We start from the raw sequence: 17103 nt of genomic DNA, 5'->3' as shown, positions 1-17103 counted from the left end.
ATCTAATCGAGGGGTTCGGGGGAGATTTATATTTCGAATAACAGATACCCGGGAGTGAGTTACAGACTGGAATCTAATCGAGGGGTTCGGGGGGGTTTATATATAGAATAACAGATACCCGGGAGTGAGTTATAGACTGGAATCTAATCGAGGGGTTCGGGTGGTTTATATATAGAATAACAGATACCCAGGAGTGAGTTACAGACTGGAATCTAATCGAGGGGTTCGGGTGGTTTATATATAGAATAACAGATACCCGGGAGTGAGTTACAGGCAGGAATCTAATCGAGGGGTTCGGGGGGGTTTATATATAGAATAACAGATACCCGGGAGTGAGTTACAGACTGGAATCTAATCGAGGGGTTCGGGGGGTTTATATATAGAATAACAGATACCCGGGAGTGAGTTACAGACTGGAATCTAATCGAGGGGTTCGGGGGGGTTTATATATAGAATAACAGATACCCGGGAGTGAGTTACAGACTGGAATCTAATCGAGGGGTTCAGGGGGTTTATATATAGAATAACAGATACCCGGGAGTGAGTTACAGACTGGAATCTAATCGAGGGGTTCAGGGGGTTTATATATAGAATAACAGATACCCGGGAGTGAGTTGCAGACTGGAATCTAATCGAGGGGTTCAGTGGGGTTTATATTTAGAATAACAGATACCCGGGAGTGAGTTACAGACTGGAATCTAATCGAGGGGTTCGGGGGGGGTTTATATATAGAATAACAGATAACTGGGAGTGAGTTACAGACTGGAATCTAATCGAGGGGTTCGGGGGGTTTATATATAGAATAACAGATACCCGGGAGTGAGTTGCAGACTGGAATCTAATCGAGGGGTTCCACGGATAGATAGTGACTGATTGACTGAAAGATAGAGTGATGGAGTGAGGCAGTTAGATGGACAGAGAGTTTGATATAGATAGCTTGTGTTTGATGACAGATAGAGTGATATACAGCAGTGATAGGGAGACGGATGGATTGAGTTGGACAAGGTGATAATGGGTTTCGCACTGACCTCCACACATGCTCCTGTTGTAGCCTCGCACCAGCTGAGAATCGAGACATTCTGATCTTGGTTTAACCATCGCACTGCCATACGAGTGCTGCTAACCCAGGTTGCCATGGTGATGTAATACTCCCTGGGAAAGAGGGGGAAAGAGGACGGGATTGTTACTGAGGCTGAGGCTGGGTGTGGGGGGCGGGGGCGCATGTTGTGGTCATCTCCTGACCAGGGTGGTAGATGTGTTCCAGCAGCTATAGCGGGGGGGTGGGGGAGGGCGTTATGCTCCACCAGGGGACCCAACTCCACCGAGGCGCACTCTGCTCCAGCTGAGAGAGCGGAGCTCCACCCTGGTTCCGACTCTAGCTGGGGGGAGGGGGGGCACTCCACTTCACCAGGCAGTTCCACCAGGGGGCACAGCTTCACCAGGGGCTGCTCTGCTCTAGCAGGCAGCTCCACCATGGGGCACTGCTCTGCCAGGGGTTGCTGCTCCACCAGGAGACACTCTGCTCCATCAGGGGGGTGCTCTGCTCCAGCAGGCAGCTCCGCCAGGGGGCACCGCTCTGTCAGGGGATGCTGCTCTACCAGGCGGCCCAGCTCTGACAAGGGGTGCTGATCCACCAGGGGGTTCTCTGCTCCACCAGGGGGCACAGCTCCACCAGGGTGCACTCTGCTCCACTAGGGGGCACAGCTCCACCAGGGGGCACTCTGCTCCACCAGGTGGCACAGCTCTGCCAGAGGCACTCTGCTTCACCAGGGGTTGCTCTGCTCCACCAAGGGGCACTCTGCTCCATCACAGGGTGCTCTGTTCCAGCAGGCAGCTCCGCCAGGGGGCACCGCTCTGCCAGGCGGTGATGCTCCACCGGGGGACACTCTGCTTCATCAGGGTTGCTCTGCTCCAGCAGGCAGCTCCGCCAGGGGGCACCGCTCCACCAGGGGGCCCAGCTCCACCAGGGGGCACAGCTCCGCCAGGTGGTGCTGCTCCACCGGGGGACACTGCTCCATCAGGGTTGCTCTGCTCCAGCAGGCAGCTCCGCCAGGGGGCACCGCTCCGCCAGGGGGGCCAGCTCCACCAGGGGGCACAGCTCCGCCAGGGGGCACCACTCCACCAGGTGGTGCTGCTCCACCGAGGGACACTGCTCCATCAGGGTTGCTCTGCTCCAGCAGGCAGCTCCGCCAGGGGGCACCGCTCCGCCAGGGGATGCTGCTCCACCAGGCGGCCCAGCTCTGCCAAGTGGTGCTGATCCACCAGGAGGCGCCCTGCTCCACCATGGGGCCCAGCTCCACCAGGGGGCACAGCTCCACCAGGGGGCACTCCGCTCCACCGGGCGGCACAGATCTTGACCTAATCTTTGCCGAACGGGTAACACCCTGGGGTTCTGTCGGATCCTGCGACAGTGACGGGGGAAACATTGAAATGCTGTCCCTCACGCCCCATTCCCCACCCCCCCACCCCAACAACCCCCCCACCCCCAGCCCCTCCGCCCCAAGCGTCCCCTCCGCCTTCTGGCCCGGGTTGAGCCAGTAAGGTGATGGTGATGCCTGCTTGGGTACCTGGATCTGAAGCTCTCAGGGGGGATTAGCTCCAGGGTGTGTGCGGGACCGTACAGATTCACAACAAACAAACTGACGGACGGAATGGGCTGCCCAGCCTGAAAAACACAAGCATAGGTCCAAACAAATCAGACAGCAACAGTAAGGAATAAGTGTGACCAACACAACTTGAGAATTGGGGGCAGAGGGCGAGAAAGAGTTGGAGCGAGAGTGAGGGAAAGATAGAAAGACAGGGAGAGAGACAGAGAGAAAAAGAGACAGACAGACAGAGAGAGAGAAAGAAACAGTGAGTGAGACAGAGGGGCAGAGAGTGAGAGAGACAGACAGAGACAGACAGAGAGGGATAGAGAGATAGAGACAGAGAGTGTTCAAAACAGTGAGAGGGAGACAGAGAAAGAATAACAGAGTGACAGAGATTCAGAGGGACAGAGAGAGAGAGAAAGAAGCACAGAGAGAGTTAGGGGGAGACAGAGACAGAGAGAGAGAGACAGAGACATAGGGATAGAGAGAGAGTGAGAGAGATTTAAAGAGAGAGAGAGTGAGAAAGGCAGAGAGATAGAGAGAGAGACAGACAGGGTTAGAGAGAGAGAGGCAGAGACGGAGGGAGACAAGGTTAGAGAGAAAGTGTGAGTGACAGAGAGATAGAGAGGGAGAGAGACAGAGAGTCACAGAGAGAGACAGACTGACGGACAGACAGACAGAGAGAGAGAGTACTGCAGAGCCTGACCGACAGATGACTATTTTGATATCTGCCTGTGAGCCTCGAACAGACTGAGGAGAAAGTGACCTCACCTTGGGGTAGGGGTAGACCCTGCCCAGCGGGTACAGACTGCCCAGGAATTGTGGAATTTCCATGTTGGGGACCAACGTGTCGTTGATGCAGAGATAGGCCAACCTGGCACCATCAGCAGACCACCAGTGAGAAACATGGGTGGCAAGAAGCTCCTCTACACAGGAACAAAGAAAAGAGATAATCACTCGCTGTCGGTCACTCACTCACCCACGACCACTCCCTGTCACTCACTGTCGGTCACTCACTCACTGTCGGTCACTCCCTGTCACTCACTATCGGTCACTCACTCACTGACGACCACTCCCTGTCACTCACCCACGACCACTCCCTGTCACTCACTGTCGGTCACTCACTCACTGTCGGTCACTCCCTGTCACTCACTATCGGTCACTCACTCACTGACGACCACTCCCTGTCACTCACCCACGACCACTCCCTGTCACTCACTGTCGGTCACTCACTCACTGTCGGTCACTCCCTGTCACTCACTGTCGGTCACTCACTCACCCACGACCACTCCCTGTCACTCACTGTCGGTCACTCACTCACTGTCGGTCACTCCCTGTCACTCACTGTCGGTCACTCACTCACCCACGACCACTCCCTGTCACTCACTGTCGGTCACTCACTCACTGTCGGTCACTCCCTGTCACTCACTGTCGGTCACTCACTCGCTGTCGGTCACTCCCTGTCACTCACTGTCGGTCACTCACTCGCTGTCGGTCACTCACTCACCGACGACCACTCCCCGTCACTCACTGTCGGTCACTCCCTGTCGGTCACTGTCGGTCACTCACTCACCCATGACCACTCCCTGTCACTCACTGTCGGTCACTCACTCACCGATGACCACTCCCTGTCACTCACTGTCGGTCACTCACTCACCCACGATCACTCCCTGTCACTCACTGTCGGTCACTCACTCACTGTCGGTCACTCCCTGTCACTCGCTGTCGGTCACTCCCTGTCACTCACTGTCGGTCACTCACTCACTCACGACCACTCCCTGTCACTCACTGTCGTTCACTCACTCACTGTCGGTCACTCCCTGTCACTCACTATCGGTCACTCACTCACTGACGACCACTCCCTGTCACTCACCCACGACCACTCCCTGTCACTCACTGTCGGTCACTCACTCACTGACGACCACTCCCTGTCACTCACTGTTGGTCACTCCCTGTCACTCACTGTCGGTCACTCCCTGACTGACGACCACTCCCTGTCACTCACTGTCGGTCACTCACTCACCCACGACCACTCCCTGTCACTCACTGTCGGTCACTCCCTATCACTCACTGTCGCTCACTCACTCACTGTCGGTCACTCCCTGTCACTCACTGTCGGTCACTCCCTGTCACTCACTGTCGCTCACTCACTCACCGACGACCACTCCCTGTCACTCACTGTCGGTCACTCACTCACCGACGACCACTCCCTGTCACTCACTGTCGGTCACTCACTCACTGTCAGTCACTCCCGTCACTCACTGTCGGTCACTCACTCACCGACGACCACTCCCTGTCACTCACTGTCGGTCACTCACTCACTGTCGGTCACTCCCTGTCACTCACTGTCGGTCACTCCCTGTCACTCACTGTCGGTCACTCACTCACCAACGACCACTCCCTGTCATTCACTGTCGGTCACTCACTCACCGTCGGTCACTCCCTCTCACTCACTGTCGGTCACTCACTCACTGACGACCACTCCCTGTCACTCACTGTCGGTCACTCACTCACCGTCGGTCACTCCCTGTCACTCACTGTCGGTCACTCACTCACCGACGACCACTCCCTGTCACTCACTGTCGGTCACTCACTCACCGTCGGTCACTCCCTGTCACTCACCGTCGGTCACTCACTGTCGGTCACTCACTCACTGACGACCACTCCCGTCACTCACTGTCGGTCACTCACTCACCGATGACCACTCCCTGTCACTCACTGTCAGTCACTCACTCACTGACAGTCACTCGCTTTCACTCACTGTCGGTCACTCCCGACAGCGCGGCACTCCCTCAGCACTGACCCTCCGACAGTGTGGCGCTCCCTCAGTACTGACCATCCGACGGTGCGGCGCTCCCTCAGTACCGACCCTCTGACGGTGCGGCGCTCCCTCAGCACTGACCCTCCGACGGCGCGGCGCTCCCTCAGCACTGACCCTCCGACGGTGCGGCGCTCCCTCAGCACTGACCCTCCGACTGTGCGGCGCTCTCTCAATGCTGCGCTGGAGTGTCGGCCTGGATTAGTGGGGTCAGGTCTCTGGATTGGGGACTTGAACCCATGGCCTCCTGACTCCGAGACGAGAGCGCGACCCACTGAGGAAGGGGTTGGATTCCCCACCACCCCGTCCTCTGCCCCGTCTCTCTCTTACCCTCATACAGCCAGTCGGCAATCCCATTGAAGATGACGCCCTCTCTCCCAGAGGACGTGAGACGCAGGGCACTGCCGAACACAGAGGGCTGATAATAAAGATCGTTCTCGAAGATGTAAATCTGCCGGCGAGAGTTCAAAAGGTTAATCCCTCAGACGTCGCCCACCACCGAGGACGCCAGGAGTTTCAACAGACGGGTACCCGGTGGACTGATCGTGGGGGTGGGAACCATCTCCCAAAGGGAAATTGGGATCCAGTCCCAAAATTCATCCCAACATTTCGAGCCACAGAGTCAATACGGCACAGAGGGAGTCCATTCGGCCCATCGAGTCCAGGCCGGCTCCCTGCAGAGCAATCCAGTCAGCCCCATTCCACCCCCCACCACCCCACCCCACCCCCGCTCTATCCCCGTAGCCCCGAAACTTTATTTCCCTCGAGCGCCCGTCCAATTTCCTTTCATCGTCTCCGCTTCCACCGCCCCTCGCGGGCAGCGAGGTCCAGCTCATCGCCACCCGTTGCCTAAAGAAAGCTCTTCCTCACGTTTCCCCCCACCACTCCCCCATCTCCACCCCCCCCCCCAACCACCCCCAACCCCGACACCACCTCTCCTGCATCAATACAGGTCGCTGCTTTCTCTTCTGGCCGCTCGTTGTCTGGCCTGGCGCATGTAGACTGGGCTGCTCTTAAGGCACAGGAGGGGGGTTGAGGCGAACGGCGTAGATGCATTTAAAGTGGTGGGGGGGGGGGGTGGGGAAGCTGGATAAACGTACGAGGGAGAAAGGAGTAGAAAGGTATGGTGATGGGGAGGGGGAGATGAAGTAGGGAGCGGGAGGAGGTTCGTTCATCACGGCAGATACACTCTTAGAAAGAGAAGCTTGATCGGTTAAAAGCACCGAGAAGCATTTATAATTCACGGCCAGGATTGATCCGTATTAGGATTCGTGTGGTTAGGATTGAATGAACTCATGGACTGTCGTCAATAGTTATATCTCAACATCGTGCTGCACCGCTGGAATTAAAATCTATTTATTTATAACCGTGTTTTCACCCTGAAGATCTACGAGTCCAGTTCCCTTGGTCTCTTTAATCTTTATCCTCCCTTGCCTGTGAGCTCTTCCATATGGGGTATCCAGTTCTCCGCACTGCCCTCTGCTCTTTCCCCATAGCCCTGTAGTTCTATCCCCATCAAACACTCCCAGGACAGGTACAGCACGGGGGGGTCAGATACAGAGTAAAGCTCCCTCTACACTGTCCCCCATCAAACACTCCCAGGACAGGTACAGTACGGGGGTTAGATACAGAGTAAAGCTCCCTCTACACTGTCCCCCATCAAACACTCCCCAGGACAGGTACAGCACGGGGGTTAGATCGGGGACTTGGGATGGAGGGTGCTGCACAGAGCAGTCCCGTGCAATAGACTTTTAAGTAGGTTCACGGACTCCCAGGCCTCCTGTACTTTCTGCGGCCTGGACGAGTCCGTGTTCCACGTTTATACGGAGTGTGCGAGGTTGCAACCCCTCTTTGAGTATCTGAAGGCGCTGCTCCTCAAATTCTGGCTGCACTTCAGTCCCATGCTCCTGATCTTTGGGCACCCGGTGCGGAGGGGCTTGGTCCGGGAGGAGGATCTCCTCGTCGGTCTGCTCCTGGGCCTGGCCAAGGTGGCAATTCACAGGTCCAGGTTGCAGGCCGTCAGGGGTTCCGTCCTCCCCGACTGCCTGCCCCTCTTCCGCGGTTACGTTCGCGCCCGGGTGGCCCTGGAGAAGGAGCAGGCAGTGTCCGCTGGTACGCTTGAGGCCTTCCGCGACCGGTGGGCACCGCAGGGACTAGAGTGCATCGTTGACGCCGAGAATGGCATTTTAATTTGAGTTTTTGTTTATTTCTGTTTTTAATAAAGTTATTTTAAAAATCTAAGTGTGCATATAAAGGGGGCCTGAGGAATAAAGGCCCCCTCGACATAAAATATATAAAAGGGGCCTGGGGTATTAAGGCGAAAAAAAAAAGAAAAAAAGAAAAAAAAAAACGGGTGTTAGATACAGAGTAAAGCTCCCTCTACACTGTCCCCATCAAACACTCCCAGGACAGGTACAGCATGGGGTTAGATACAGAAAAGAAAAAAAAAGAAAAAAAAAATGGGGTTAGATACAGAAAAGAAAAAAAAAAGAAAAAACAAAAAACAGGGTTAGATACAGAGTAAAGCTCCTTCTACACTGTCCCCCATCAAACACTCCCAGGACAGGTACAGCACGGGGGTTAGATACAGAGTAAAGCTCCCTCTACACTGTCCCCCATCAAACACTCCCAGGACAGGTACAGCACGGGGGTTAGATACAGAGTAAAGCTCCCTCTACACTGTCCCCCATTAAACACTCCCAGGACAGGTACAGCACGGGGGTTAGATACAGAGTAAAGCTCCCTCTACACTGTCCCCCATCAAACATTCCCCAGGACAGGTACAGCACGGGGGTTAGATACAGAGTAAAGCTCCCTCTACACTGTCCCCCATCAAACACTCCCAGGACAGGTACAGCACGGGGGTTAGATACAGAGTAAAGCTCCCTCTACACTGTCCCCCATCAAACACTCCCAGGACAGGTACAGCACGGGGGTTAGATACAGAGTAAAGCTCCCTCTACACTGTCCCCCATTAAACACTCCCAGGACAGGTACAGCACGGGGGTTAGATACAGAGTAAAGCTCCCTCTACACTGTCCCCCATCAAACATTCCCCAGGACAGGTACAGCACGGGGGTTAGATACAGAGTAAAGCTCCCTCTACACTGTCCCCCATCAAACACTCCCAGGACAGGTACAGCACGGGGGTTAGATACAGAGTAAAGCTCCCTCTACACTGTCCCCCATCAAACACTCCCAGGACAGGAAAAGAAAGAAAAAAAAAAAAACGGGGGTTAGATACAGAGTAAAGCTCCCTCTACACTGTCCCCCATCAAACACTCCCAGGACAGGTACAGCACGGGGGTTAGATACAGAGTAAAGCTCCCTCTACACTGTCCCCCATCAAACACTCCCAGGACAGGTACAGCACGGGGGTTAGATACCTTCCGCGACCGGTGGGCACCGCAGGGACTGGAGTGCATTGTCGACGCCGAGAATGGCATTTTAATTTGAGTTTTTTTTGTTTATTTATCTGGTTTTAATAAAGTTATTAAAAAAAAAACGGGGGTTAGATACAGAGTAAAGCTCCCTCTACACTGGGTTTAGCTCTTAGACCCATGGCAAGCCCTTCATCACAGGTGGCAGGGCCCTCTACAACCTATGCAGCTGCAGCCTCTGTGGCTGCCCTCATGGCCCCGTCACCCTTTAAAAAAAAGAAAAGAAAAAAAAAAAACGGGGGTTAGATACAGAGTAAAGCTCCCTCTACACTGTCCCCCATCAAACACTCCCAGGACAGGTACAGCACTGGGATTGGCTGCTCTCTGATTTGGGAGCCTGAGTGCATCAACGAGGTGCAGCTGATTGTGGCTGTGTGCAGAAGTTGGAGGCTGCAGGCTGTGTGACTGCTGCAAGAGGGAGACTCAAACTGAAACAAAAGTTTTTTCCAAATTTCAACAAAGGAAGGAAGGCATGGAACGGGAAGAACTGGAAGCTCTTTTGTGAGTTTGTTTTATCCTGAAGTCTTTTTCATTTGAAAAAAAAAAACGGGGGTTAGATACAGAGTAAAGCTTGCTGTATACTGCATGAGCAAACACTGTGTATTTCCCACTCTCAGGTATATCTCTGTTTTGTCGTTGTGTTGAGCTGTGTCTCACCAATTGACTCCCTTCCACACCCCAGGCTGCATATTGTAGTGTACTGCGATCGACCTCGGGAGGTCTCAGCTCCTTGCAGGCTCTGCAATGACAGAGATTGGGTTCGAATCAACAACTGCAACGAGAATTGTTACAGGGGATACTTATCTCTCAATTGACATCACTTCATCTCAGCACTGGGGGGAGTCGGTCTCGATTGTGGGGGCTCCGAGCCTCAGTGAACGCGCAAGAACTGCAGCTGAAGGCAAGGCAGTGACACAGAGTTGACTAACTCGATGTACTCAGGGGCACTACCTGTGCAGGTGAGGAGGGTAGGGGATGTCCCGAAGCGGTTCACGGCCAATGAAAGTGATTTTTTTTCTGAAGTGCGGTCAACGTTGTAATGTAGGGAACGCGGCGGCCGATGTGCGCACAGCAAGATCCCACAAACAGCAATGTGATGAAGGATCAATCTGTTTTAGTGATGTTGGCTGAGGGATAAATATTGCCCCCGGGACACCGGGGAGAACGCCCGCAGACGGACCAGCATGACATCTCATCTGCTGCACCTCCGACATGCTCCCTCAGCACTGACCCTCCGACAGCGCGGCGCTCCCTCAGTACTGACCCTCCGATAGTGCGGCGCTCCCTCAGTACTGACCCTCTGACAGTGCAGCACTCCCTCAGTACTGACCCTCCGACAGCGCGGCGCTCCCTCAGTACTGACCCTCCGATAGTGCGGCACTCCCTCAGTACTGACCCTCCGACAGCGCGGCGCTCCCTCAGTACTGACCCTCCGATAGTGCGGCGCTCCCTCAGTACTGACCCTCCGACAGCGCGGCGCTCCCTCAGTACTGACCCTCCGACAGCGCGGCGCTCCCTCAGTACTGACCCTCCGACAGTGCGGCGCTCCCTCAGTACTGACCCTCCGACAGCGCGGCGCTCCCTCAGTACTGACCCTCCGACAGCGCGGGGCTCCCTCAGTACTGACCCTCCGACAGCGCGGCGCTCCCTCAGTACTGACCCTCCGACAGCGCGGCGCTCCCTCAGCACTGACCCTCCGACAGCGCGGCGCTCCCTCAGCACTGACCCTCCGACAGCGCGGCGCTCCCTCAGCACTGACCCTCCGACAGCGCGGCGCTCCCTCAGCACTGACCCTCCGACAGCGCGGCGCTCCCTCAGCACTGACCCTCCGACAGCGCGGCGCTCCCTCAGCACTGACCCTCCGACAGCGCGGCGCTCCCTCAGCACTGACCCTCCGACAGCGCGGCGCTCCCTCAGCACTGACCCTCCGACAGCGCGGCGCTCCCTCAGCACTGACCCTCCGACAGCGCGGCGCTCCCTCAGCACTGACCCTCCGACAGCGCGGCGCTCCCTCAGCACTGACCCTCCGACAGCGCGGCGCTCCCTCAGCACTGACCCTCCGACAGCGCGGCGCTCCCTCTGCACTGACCCTCCGACAGCGCGGCGCTCCCTCAGCACTGACCCTCCGACAGCGCGGCGCTCCCTCAGCACTGACCCTCCGACAGCGCGGCGCTCCCTCAGCACTGACCCTCCGACAGCGCGGCGCTCCCTCAGCACTGACCCTCCGACAGCGCGGCGCTCCCTCAGCACTGACCCTCCGACAGCGCGGCGCTCCCTCAGCACTGACCCTCCGACAGCGCGGCGCTCCCTCAGCACTGACCCTCCGACAGCGCGGCGCTCCCTCAGCACTGACCCTCCGACAGCGCGGCGCTCCCTCAGCACTGACCCTCCGACAGCGCGGCGCTCCCTCTGCACTGACCCTCCGACAGCGCGGCGCTCCCTCAGCACTGACCCTCCGACAGCGCGGCGCTCCCTCAGCACTGACCCTCCGACAGCGCGGCGCTCCCTCAGCACTGACCCTCCGACAGCGCGGCGCTCCCTCAGCACTGACCCTCCGACAGCGCGGCGCTCCCTCAGTACTGACCCTCCCACAGTGCGGCGCTCCCTCAGCACTGACCCTCCGACAGCGCAGCGCTCCCTCAGTAGCGCACTGGAGTGTCAGCCTGGACCTTTGAGTTCAAGTCTGTGGAGTGGGACTAGAACCCACATACGTCTGACTCACAGGTGAGGGTGCTAGCACTGGGGAGGGGAGGTGAGGATGGAGGGACGTCGGTCACCCTGGGGCCTGGATCACAAAGACTTTTGGATCTGGGTGAGTGCTGAGCAGGATTCTGAGCAGGGGAGAGGAAGTGCCTTACCTGTCGTGGATTTTATAGATGGTGTAGGATGCAGTGAACGAGTGACGATAGACCTAGGGAGTGAGAGAGAAAGGGGGACAGGTCAAGGCACTTCGCGAAGAAGGGTGACAGATCACAACAACTCGCTGCATTAAAAAAATTCTCCTCCTCTCCCCACCCCTCTGGTTCTTTTACCGATTATCTTAAATCTGTGTCCCTCTGGTTACCGACCCTCCCGAGACTGGAGACCGTTTTTCCCTCTCTTTCTACTCTATCCAAAACCCCCTCCTGATTCCGAACGCCTCCATTAAATCTCCCCCTTAACCTTCTCTGCTCCGAGGAAGAACAATTCCAGCTTCTCCCAGTCTCTCCGCATTGACTGAAGTCCCTCGTCCCCCTGGTTCCATTCTGCTCAATCTCCTCCGCACCCCCTCTCTCCGAGGCCTCGACATCCTCCCGAAAGTGCGGGGCCCAGAACTGGGGACGCAGTACACCAGCTGAGGGCGAGCTAGTGTTTTTATACAGGTTCAGTGTAACTTCCTAGCTTTTGTACTCTATGCCTCTGCATTTGATGCCAGTGTTTGAACACTGGACGTCAGCTCAAAGGGAGGCTGTGCTACAAAGGGGTGGAGGTGATGTTGCAGTTGTATCTGGCTCTGGTCAGACCCGGTCTGGAGGAACCGCCCTCAGTCGGGGGGATGGGGGCGGGGGTTGGGTGTGGCGCAGATTCACCAGAACGACCCCGGGGCTGAAAGGGTTAAATCACGAGGAGGGGACGCGCAGACTGGGCTTGTGTTTCCCTCGCGCGTCTTGGATTAAGGGGGTGGTCCGATCGAGGTGTTCAAAGGGTTCGGTAGGGTCGATAGAGAGAAACTATTTCCTCTGGTGTGAGGTGGGAGGGGGAGTCCAGAACAAGAGGTTGGGGGGGGGGGAGGGTGCGGGGCGGGGGGTTGCTGGGGAGGTCAGAACCTTAGAATTAGAACCAGGGCCGTTCAGGGGGTGATGTCAGGAAGCACATCTTCACACAGAGGGGGCAGTGGGAATCTGGAACTCTCTCCCCGCAAAAAAAGCTGTCGAGGCCGGGTGGGGGTGGGGGGGGGGGGGGTGGGGTGGAAGCTGGATAGACACAGGAGGGAAAAAGGAATGGGGTGGGGGTCGGGGGAGATGAAGTAAGGGGTGGGAGGAGGCTCGTGTGGAGCAGAAACACCAGCACAGAGCGGATGGGCTGAACGGCCTGTATCTGGGCCGAGAAATACCCCTCCAATTGCAGGCAGTAGACTGAATATTAAACATCGGTATTGGACCGTGAGCAGCCAACGCTGCTAAACTCTAGCCTGCCTGCGGGATAAACAATAAAGCTATCGTCCTTTGTTAATGTAGGGCGACTGTCAGCAGCAGGTTCTGGAACTCTCGCTCTCCGTTATTTCACACACACGCTGACGGCTGGGGATTTTCTGCTGTGTCAACGACTCTGAGACTCGGATGCCGGTTGGAATGTATGGAAAAATTCATTCAGTTTTGAAAATCGTCTAGTCCAATGCTTACTGGTTGGCTCATTGCCAGAGTTAAGGAATTAGATTTAAGTGAGGCCGTGTGTGTGTGTAAAGCCCCTTCCCCCAGTGGGTGTCCCCATCAAACACTCCCAGGGACAGGTACAGCACGGGGGGTTAGATACAGAGTAAAGCTCCCTCTGCACTGTCCCCCATCAAACACTCCCAGGGACAGGTACAGTACGGGGGGTTAGATACAGAGTAAAGCTCCCTCTACACTGTCCCCATCAAACACTCCCAGGACAGGTACAGTACGGGGGGTTAGATGGTCCGGCCAATTGTATACCATCTGCGTGGAGCCCTTCCTGTGCCTGCTTCGCAGGAGGTTGACGGGATTGGCTCTGCGCGAGCCGGCCATGCGGGTCGTCCTCTCGGCTTACGCCGACGACGTGCTCCTCGCAATCACAGATCCCGTTGACTTGCGGAGGATGCGCGACTGCCAGCAGACCTTTTCTGCCGCGTCCTCCGCGAGGATCAATTGGGAGAAATGTTCCGGACTCCTGGTTGGTCAGTGGCGGGTGGACTCCCTGCCGGAGGAGATGACACCTTTTGCGTGGAGCACCACGCACCTCCTCTATCTGGGAGTCCACCTTAGCCCCGCTGAGGAAGCCTGGCCGGCAAACTGGCAGGAGTTGGAGGCGAAAGTCACCGCTCGGCTGGGGCGCTGGACAGGACTGCTCCGAGTGCTTTCCTACAGGGGCCGAGCGTTGGTCATAAACCAACTGGTGGCCTCCATGCTGTGGTACCGGTTGGTCACTTTGGCCCCGCCCCCTGTATTTGCCACCAAGATCCAGAAGAAACTCGTCGATTTCTTCTGGGGCAAGAGGAAACACTGGGTCTCTGCCGCGGTCCTGAGTCTCCCGATCGAGGAGGGCGGTCAGTCGCTGGTGTGCGTCCGCACCCAGGCTGCGACTCTCCGCCTTCGGACCCTGCAGAGATACCTGTACGTCGAGCGTCCTCCCAGATGGTGTGCGCTGGCGACGTATTTTTTCCGCCAGTGTCACTGCCTTCAAGACGACACGCAGCTCCCGGTGGAGTCCGTTAGCCGCGCCTCTCTGAGGGAGTTGCCTGTCTTTTACCGGGATCTTTTCCGAGTCTGGAACATGGTCGCCTCCAGTCAGGGCGCTCCCCCGCCGGCGGAGGAGAGCGCCTCGGCTGTCCGGGCGGCCGACTCCGGGGACGGTCCGGCGGGCGGAGGAGTAGCCGAAACCCCTGGGACGCCCCTCACTGCGGGTGGCGAGGGGGCTCGGGAGTGCGGAGCGATCCCGGCCGAGCCGACCCCCGCTCGGCCGGAACTGCTCATCGGACCCAGGCCCCGAAACCCTCCTCGGGAGCCGGTCCCGCACAACCCGAGCCGCCTCTCGGAAATGCCCTCCGTGCCATTCCAATCGGCGCGGAGGGGTTTCCTGTACGGGCTGTTCCTGCACACTCTCCACTTCCTCGCCCTCGTCAGCCGGCCGGACACGCCCTGGCGGTCCGCGTTGCCATCTGGCGGCGAGGGGAAACCCCGATGGAGGTCTCTCTACGCGGGAGTCTTCCCCCTTTACATCGGGGACCTGGGGTGGAGGGTGCTGCACAGAGCAGTCCCATGCAATAGGCTTTTAAGTAGGTTCACGGACTCCCAGGCCAACTGTACATTCTGCGGCCTGGACGAGTCCGTGTTCCACATTTATATGGAGTGTGCGAGGTTGCAGCCCCTATTTGAGTATCTGAAGGGGCTGCTCCTCAAATTCTGGCTGCACTTCAGTCCCACGCTCCTGATCTTTGGGCACCCGGTGCGGAGGGGCTCGGGCCGGGAGGAGGATCTCCTCGTCGGTCTGCTCCTGGGCCTGGCCAAGGTGGCAATTCACAGGTCCAGGTTGCGGGCCGTCGGGGGGTCCGTCCTCCCCGATTGCCTGCCCCTCTTCCGCGGTTACGTTCGCGCCAGGGTGTCCCTGGAAAAAGAGCATGCGGTGTCCGCCGGTACGCTTGAGGCCTTCCGCGACCGGTGGGCACCGCAGGGACTGGAGTGCATTGTCGACGCCGAAATGGCATTTTAATTTGAGTTTTTTTGTTTATTTATCTGTTTTAATAAAGTTATTTTAATACTGTAAATATGTACATAAAGGGGGCCTGAGGGATAAAGGCCCCCTCAATGTGAAAAATATAAAAGGGGCCTGGGGTATAAAGGCCACCTTAAAGAAAAAAAGAAAAAAAAGAAAAAAAAAAAAAACGGGGGGTTAGATACAGAGTAAAGCTCCCTCTACACTGTCCCCATCAAATACTACCAGGACAGGTACAGTACGGGGGGTTAGATACAGAGTAAAGCTCCCTCTACACTGTCCCCATCAAATACTACCAGGACAGGTACAGTACGGGGGGTTAGATACAGAGTAAAGCTCTCTCTACACTGTCCCCCATCAAACACTCCCAGGACAGGTACAGTACAGGGTTAGATACAGAGTAAAGCTCCCTCTACACTGTCCCCATCAAACGCTCCCCAGGACAGGTACAGTACAGGGTTAGATACAGAGTAAAGCTCCCTCTACACTGTCCCCATCAAACGCTCCCCAGGACAGGTACAGCACTCATTTTCTCATTACAGTGGACAGGATCTTTCCACGTGCTGTCTCAGAGGAATGATTCAATGATAGTACTGACTGTCCTCTCTGCTCACCCCTGCCGCAGTTCCTCCTCACCCTGAACATCAGTTCGCTGACCAGCAACCTGCCCAGGTGTTCTCTGCCCACACTTACATTCAGGTACCCTTACCTGGCTGACATTGTAAGCCATCAGCACATAGTTCAGGTCCGGTGATACCTGGTACTGTGTCGCCTTCAGGGTGATCTGATGGGAGAAACAGGCGCGTATGTCAGTGACTGACTGGCAAACGAGAGGAACGATTATCAAAAAAGATGGACCCTGAGCCACATAAGGAGCTATTAGGAAAGCTCGGTCAAAGAGGTCGGATTTAAGCAGTGTCTTAACGGAGGAGAGAGAGGCGGAGAGGTTTAGGGAGGGAATTCCAGAGCTCGGGACCCCAGGCAGCTGAAGGTACGGTCGCCGATGGCTGAGCGACGGGAAGCGGGGGGGATGGGCGAGAAGCCGGAATGCGAGAAGCGCGGAGATCTCGGTGGCTCGTAGGGGCCAGAGGAGGTTACAGAGATAGGGACGGGGAGGGGGTGGGGGCGGCAGGGTTTTGGACGAGCTGAAGGGTGGGAGATTGGAGTCTGGCCGGGAGAGCCTCGGAGTACCGGGTCGGGGAGGTTACGAAGGCACAGATGAGGGTTTCAGCAGCAGATGAGCTGAGGCAGGGGCGGAGAGCAACAACATGAATTAAGATGGCTGCTTACAAATGTGCTGTTATCGACCAGAGTGACCGTCTCCTTTGTTACAACGTTGTGTTTGATCACGTGACCTTCCCGAGTCCGAAGGGTCAGCTCGTCCCCTGTAGAGACGGACGGTTAGATTACATCAGTTTCTCTGACGACAACTTTCCCAGAGCTAGCAGTGATCAACTCCGAGAGACATATGATATTATTGCTATCACAGAGACATGGTTGAGGGAAGGGCAGGACTGGCAGCTCAATATTCCAGGGTATAGAATCTTCAGGCGTGACGGGGGAGGGGATAAAAGAGGAGGTGGCAGTGCACTGTTGATCAAAGAGTCAATTACTGCCGTAAAGAGGGATGATATCTTAGAAGGTTCCTCAAATGAGGCCACATGGGCGGCACAGTGGCGCAGTGGTTAGCACCGCAGCCTCACAGCTCCAGCGACCCAGGTTCAGTTCTGGGTACTGCCTGTGCGGAGTTTGCAAGTTCTCCCTGTGACCGCGTGGGTTTCCGCTGGGTGCTCCGGTTTCCTCCCACTGCCAAAGACTTGCAGGTTGA

General features: G+C 56.6%; 1 protein-coding gene across 1 annotated transcript in view; it reads right to left on the bottom strand.

Moving 5' to 3' along the window:
- The window catches only part of LOC137358573 (inactive dipeptidyl peptidase 10-like), a 48597-nt gene that overhangs the window by 16125 nt on the left and 15369 nt on the right, over positions 1–17103 (bottom strand). Inside the window, exons 4-12 of the mRNA XM_068024560.1 lie at positions 16566–16652; positions 15985–16059; positions 11705–11757; positions 11550–11559; positions 9504–9575; positions 5737–5857; positions 3360–3514; positions 2568–2665; positions 1029–1152 (exon numbers count right to left, since the gene is read on the bottom strand). Coding sequence (XP_067880661.1) covers positions 1029–1152; positions 2568–2665; positions 3360–3514; positions 5737–5857; positions 9504–9575; positions 11550–11559; positions 11705–11757; positions 15985–16059; positions 16566–16652 — 795 coding nt within the window. The remainder of the gene's footprint in view (positions 1–1028; positions 1153–2567; positions 2666–3359; positions 3515–5736; positions 5858–9503; positions 9576–11549; positions 11560–11704; positions 11758–15984; positions 16060–16565; positions 16653–17103) is intronic.

This window comes from Heterodontus francisci, chromosome X (genome assembly GCF_036365525.1).
Source record: "Heterodontus francisci isolate sHetFra1 chromosome X, sHetFra1.hap1, whole genome shotgun sequence".
Classification (NCBI taxonomy): Eukaryota; Metazoa; Chordata; class Chondrichthyes; order Heterodontiformes; family Heterodontidae; genus Heterodontus; species Heterodontus francisci.
The sequence above is the reverse complement of the archived record's forward strand: the minus strand, read 5'-3'. Positions and strand labels throughout refer to the sequence as shown.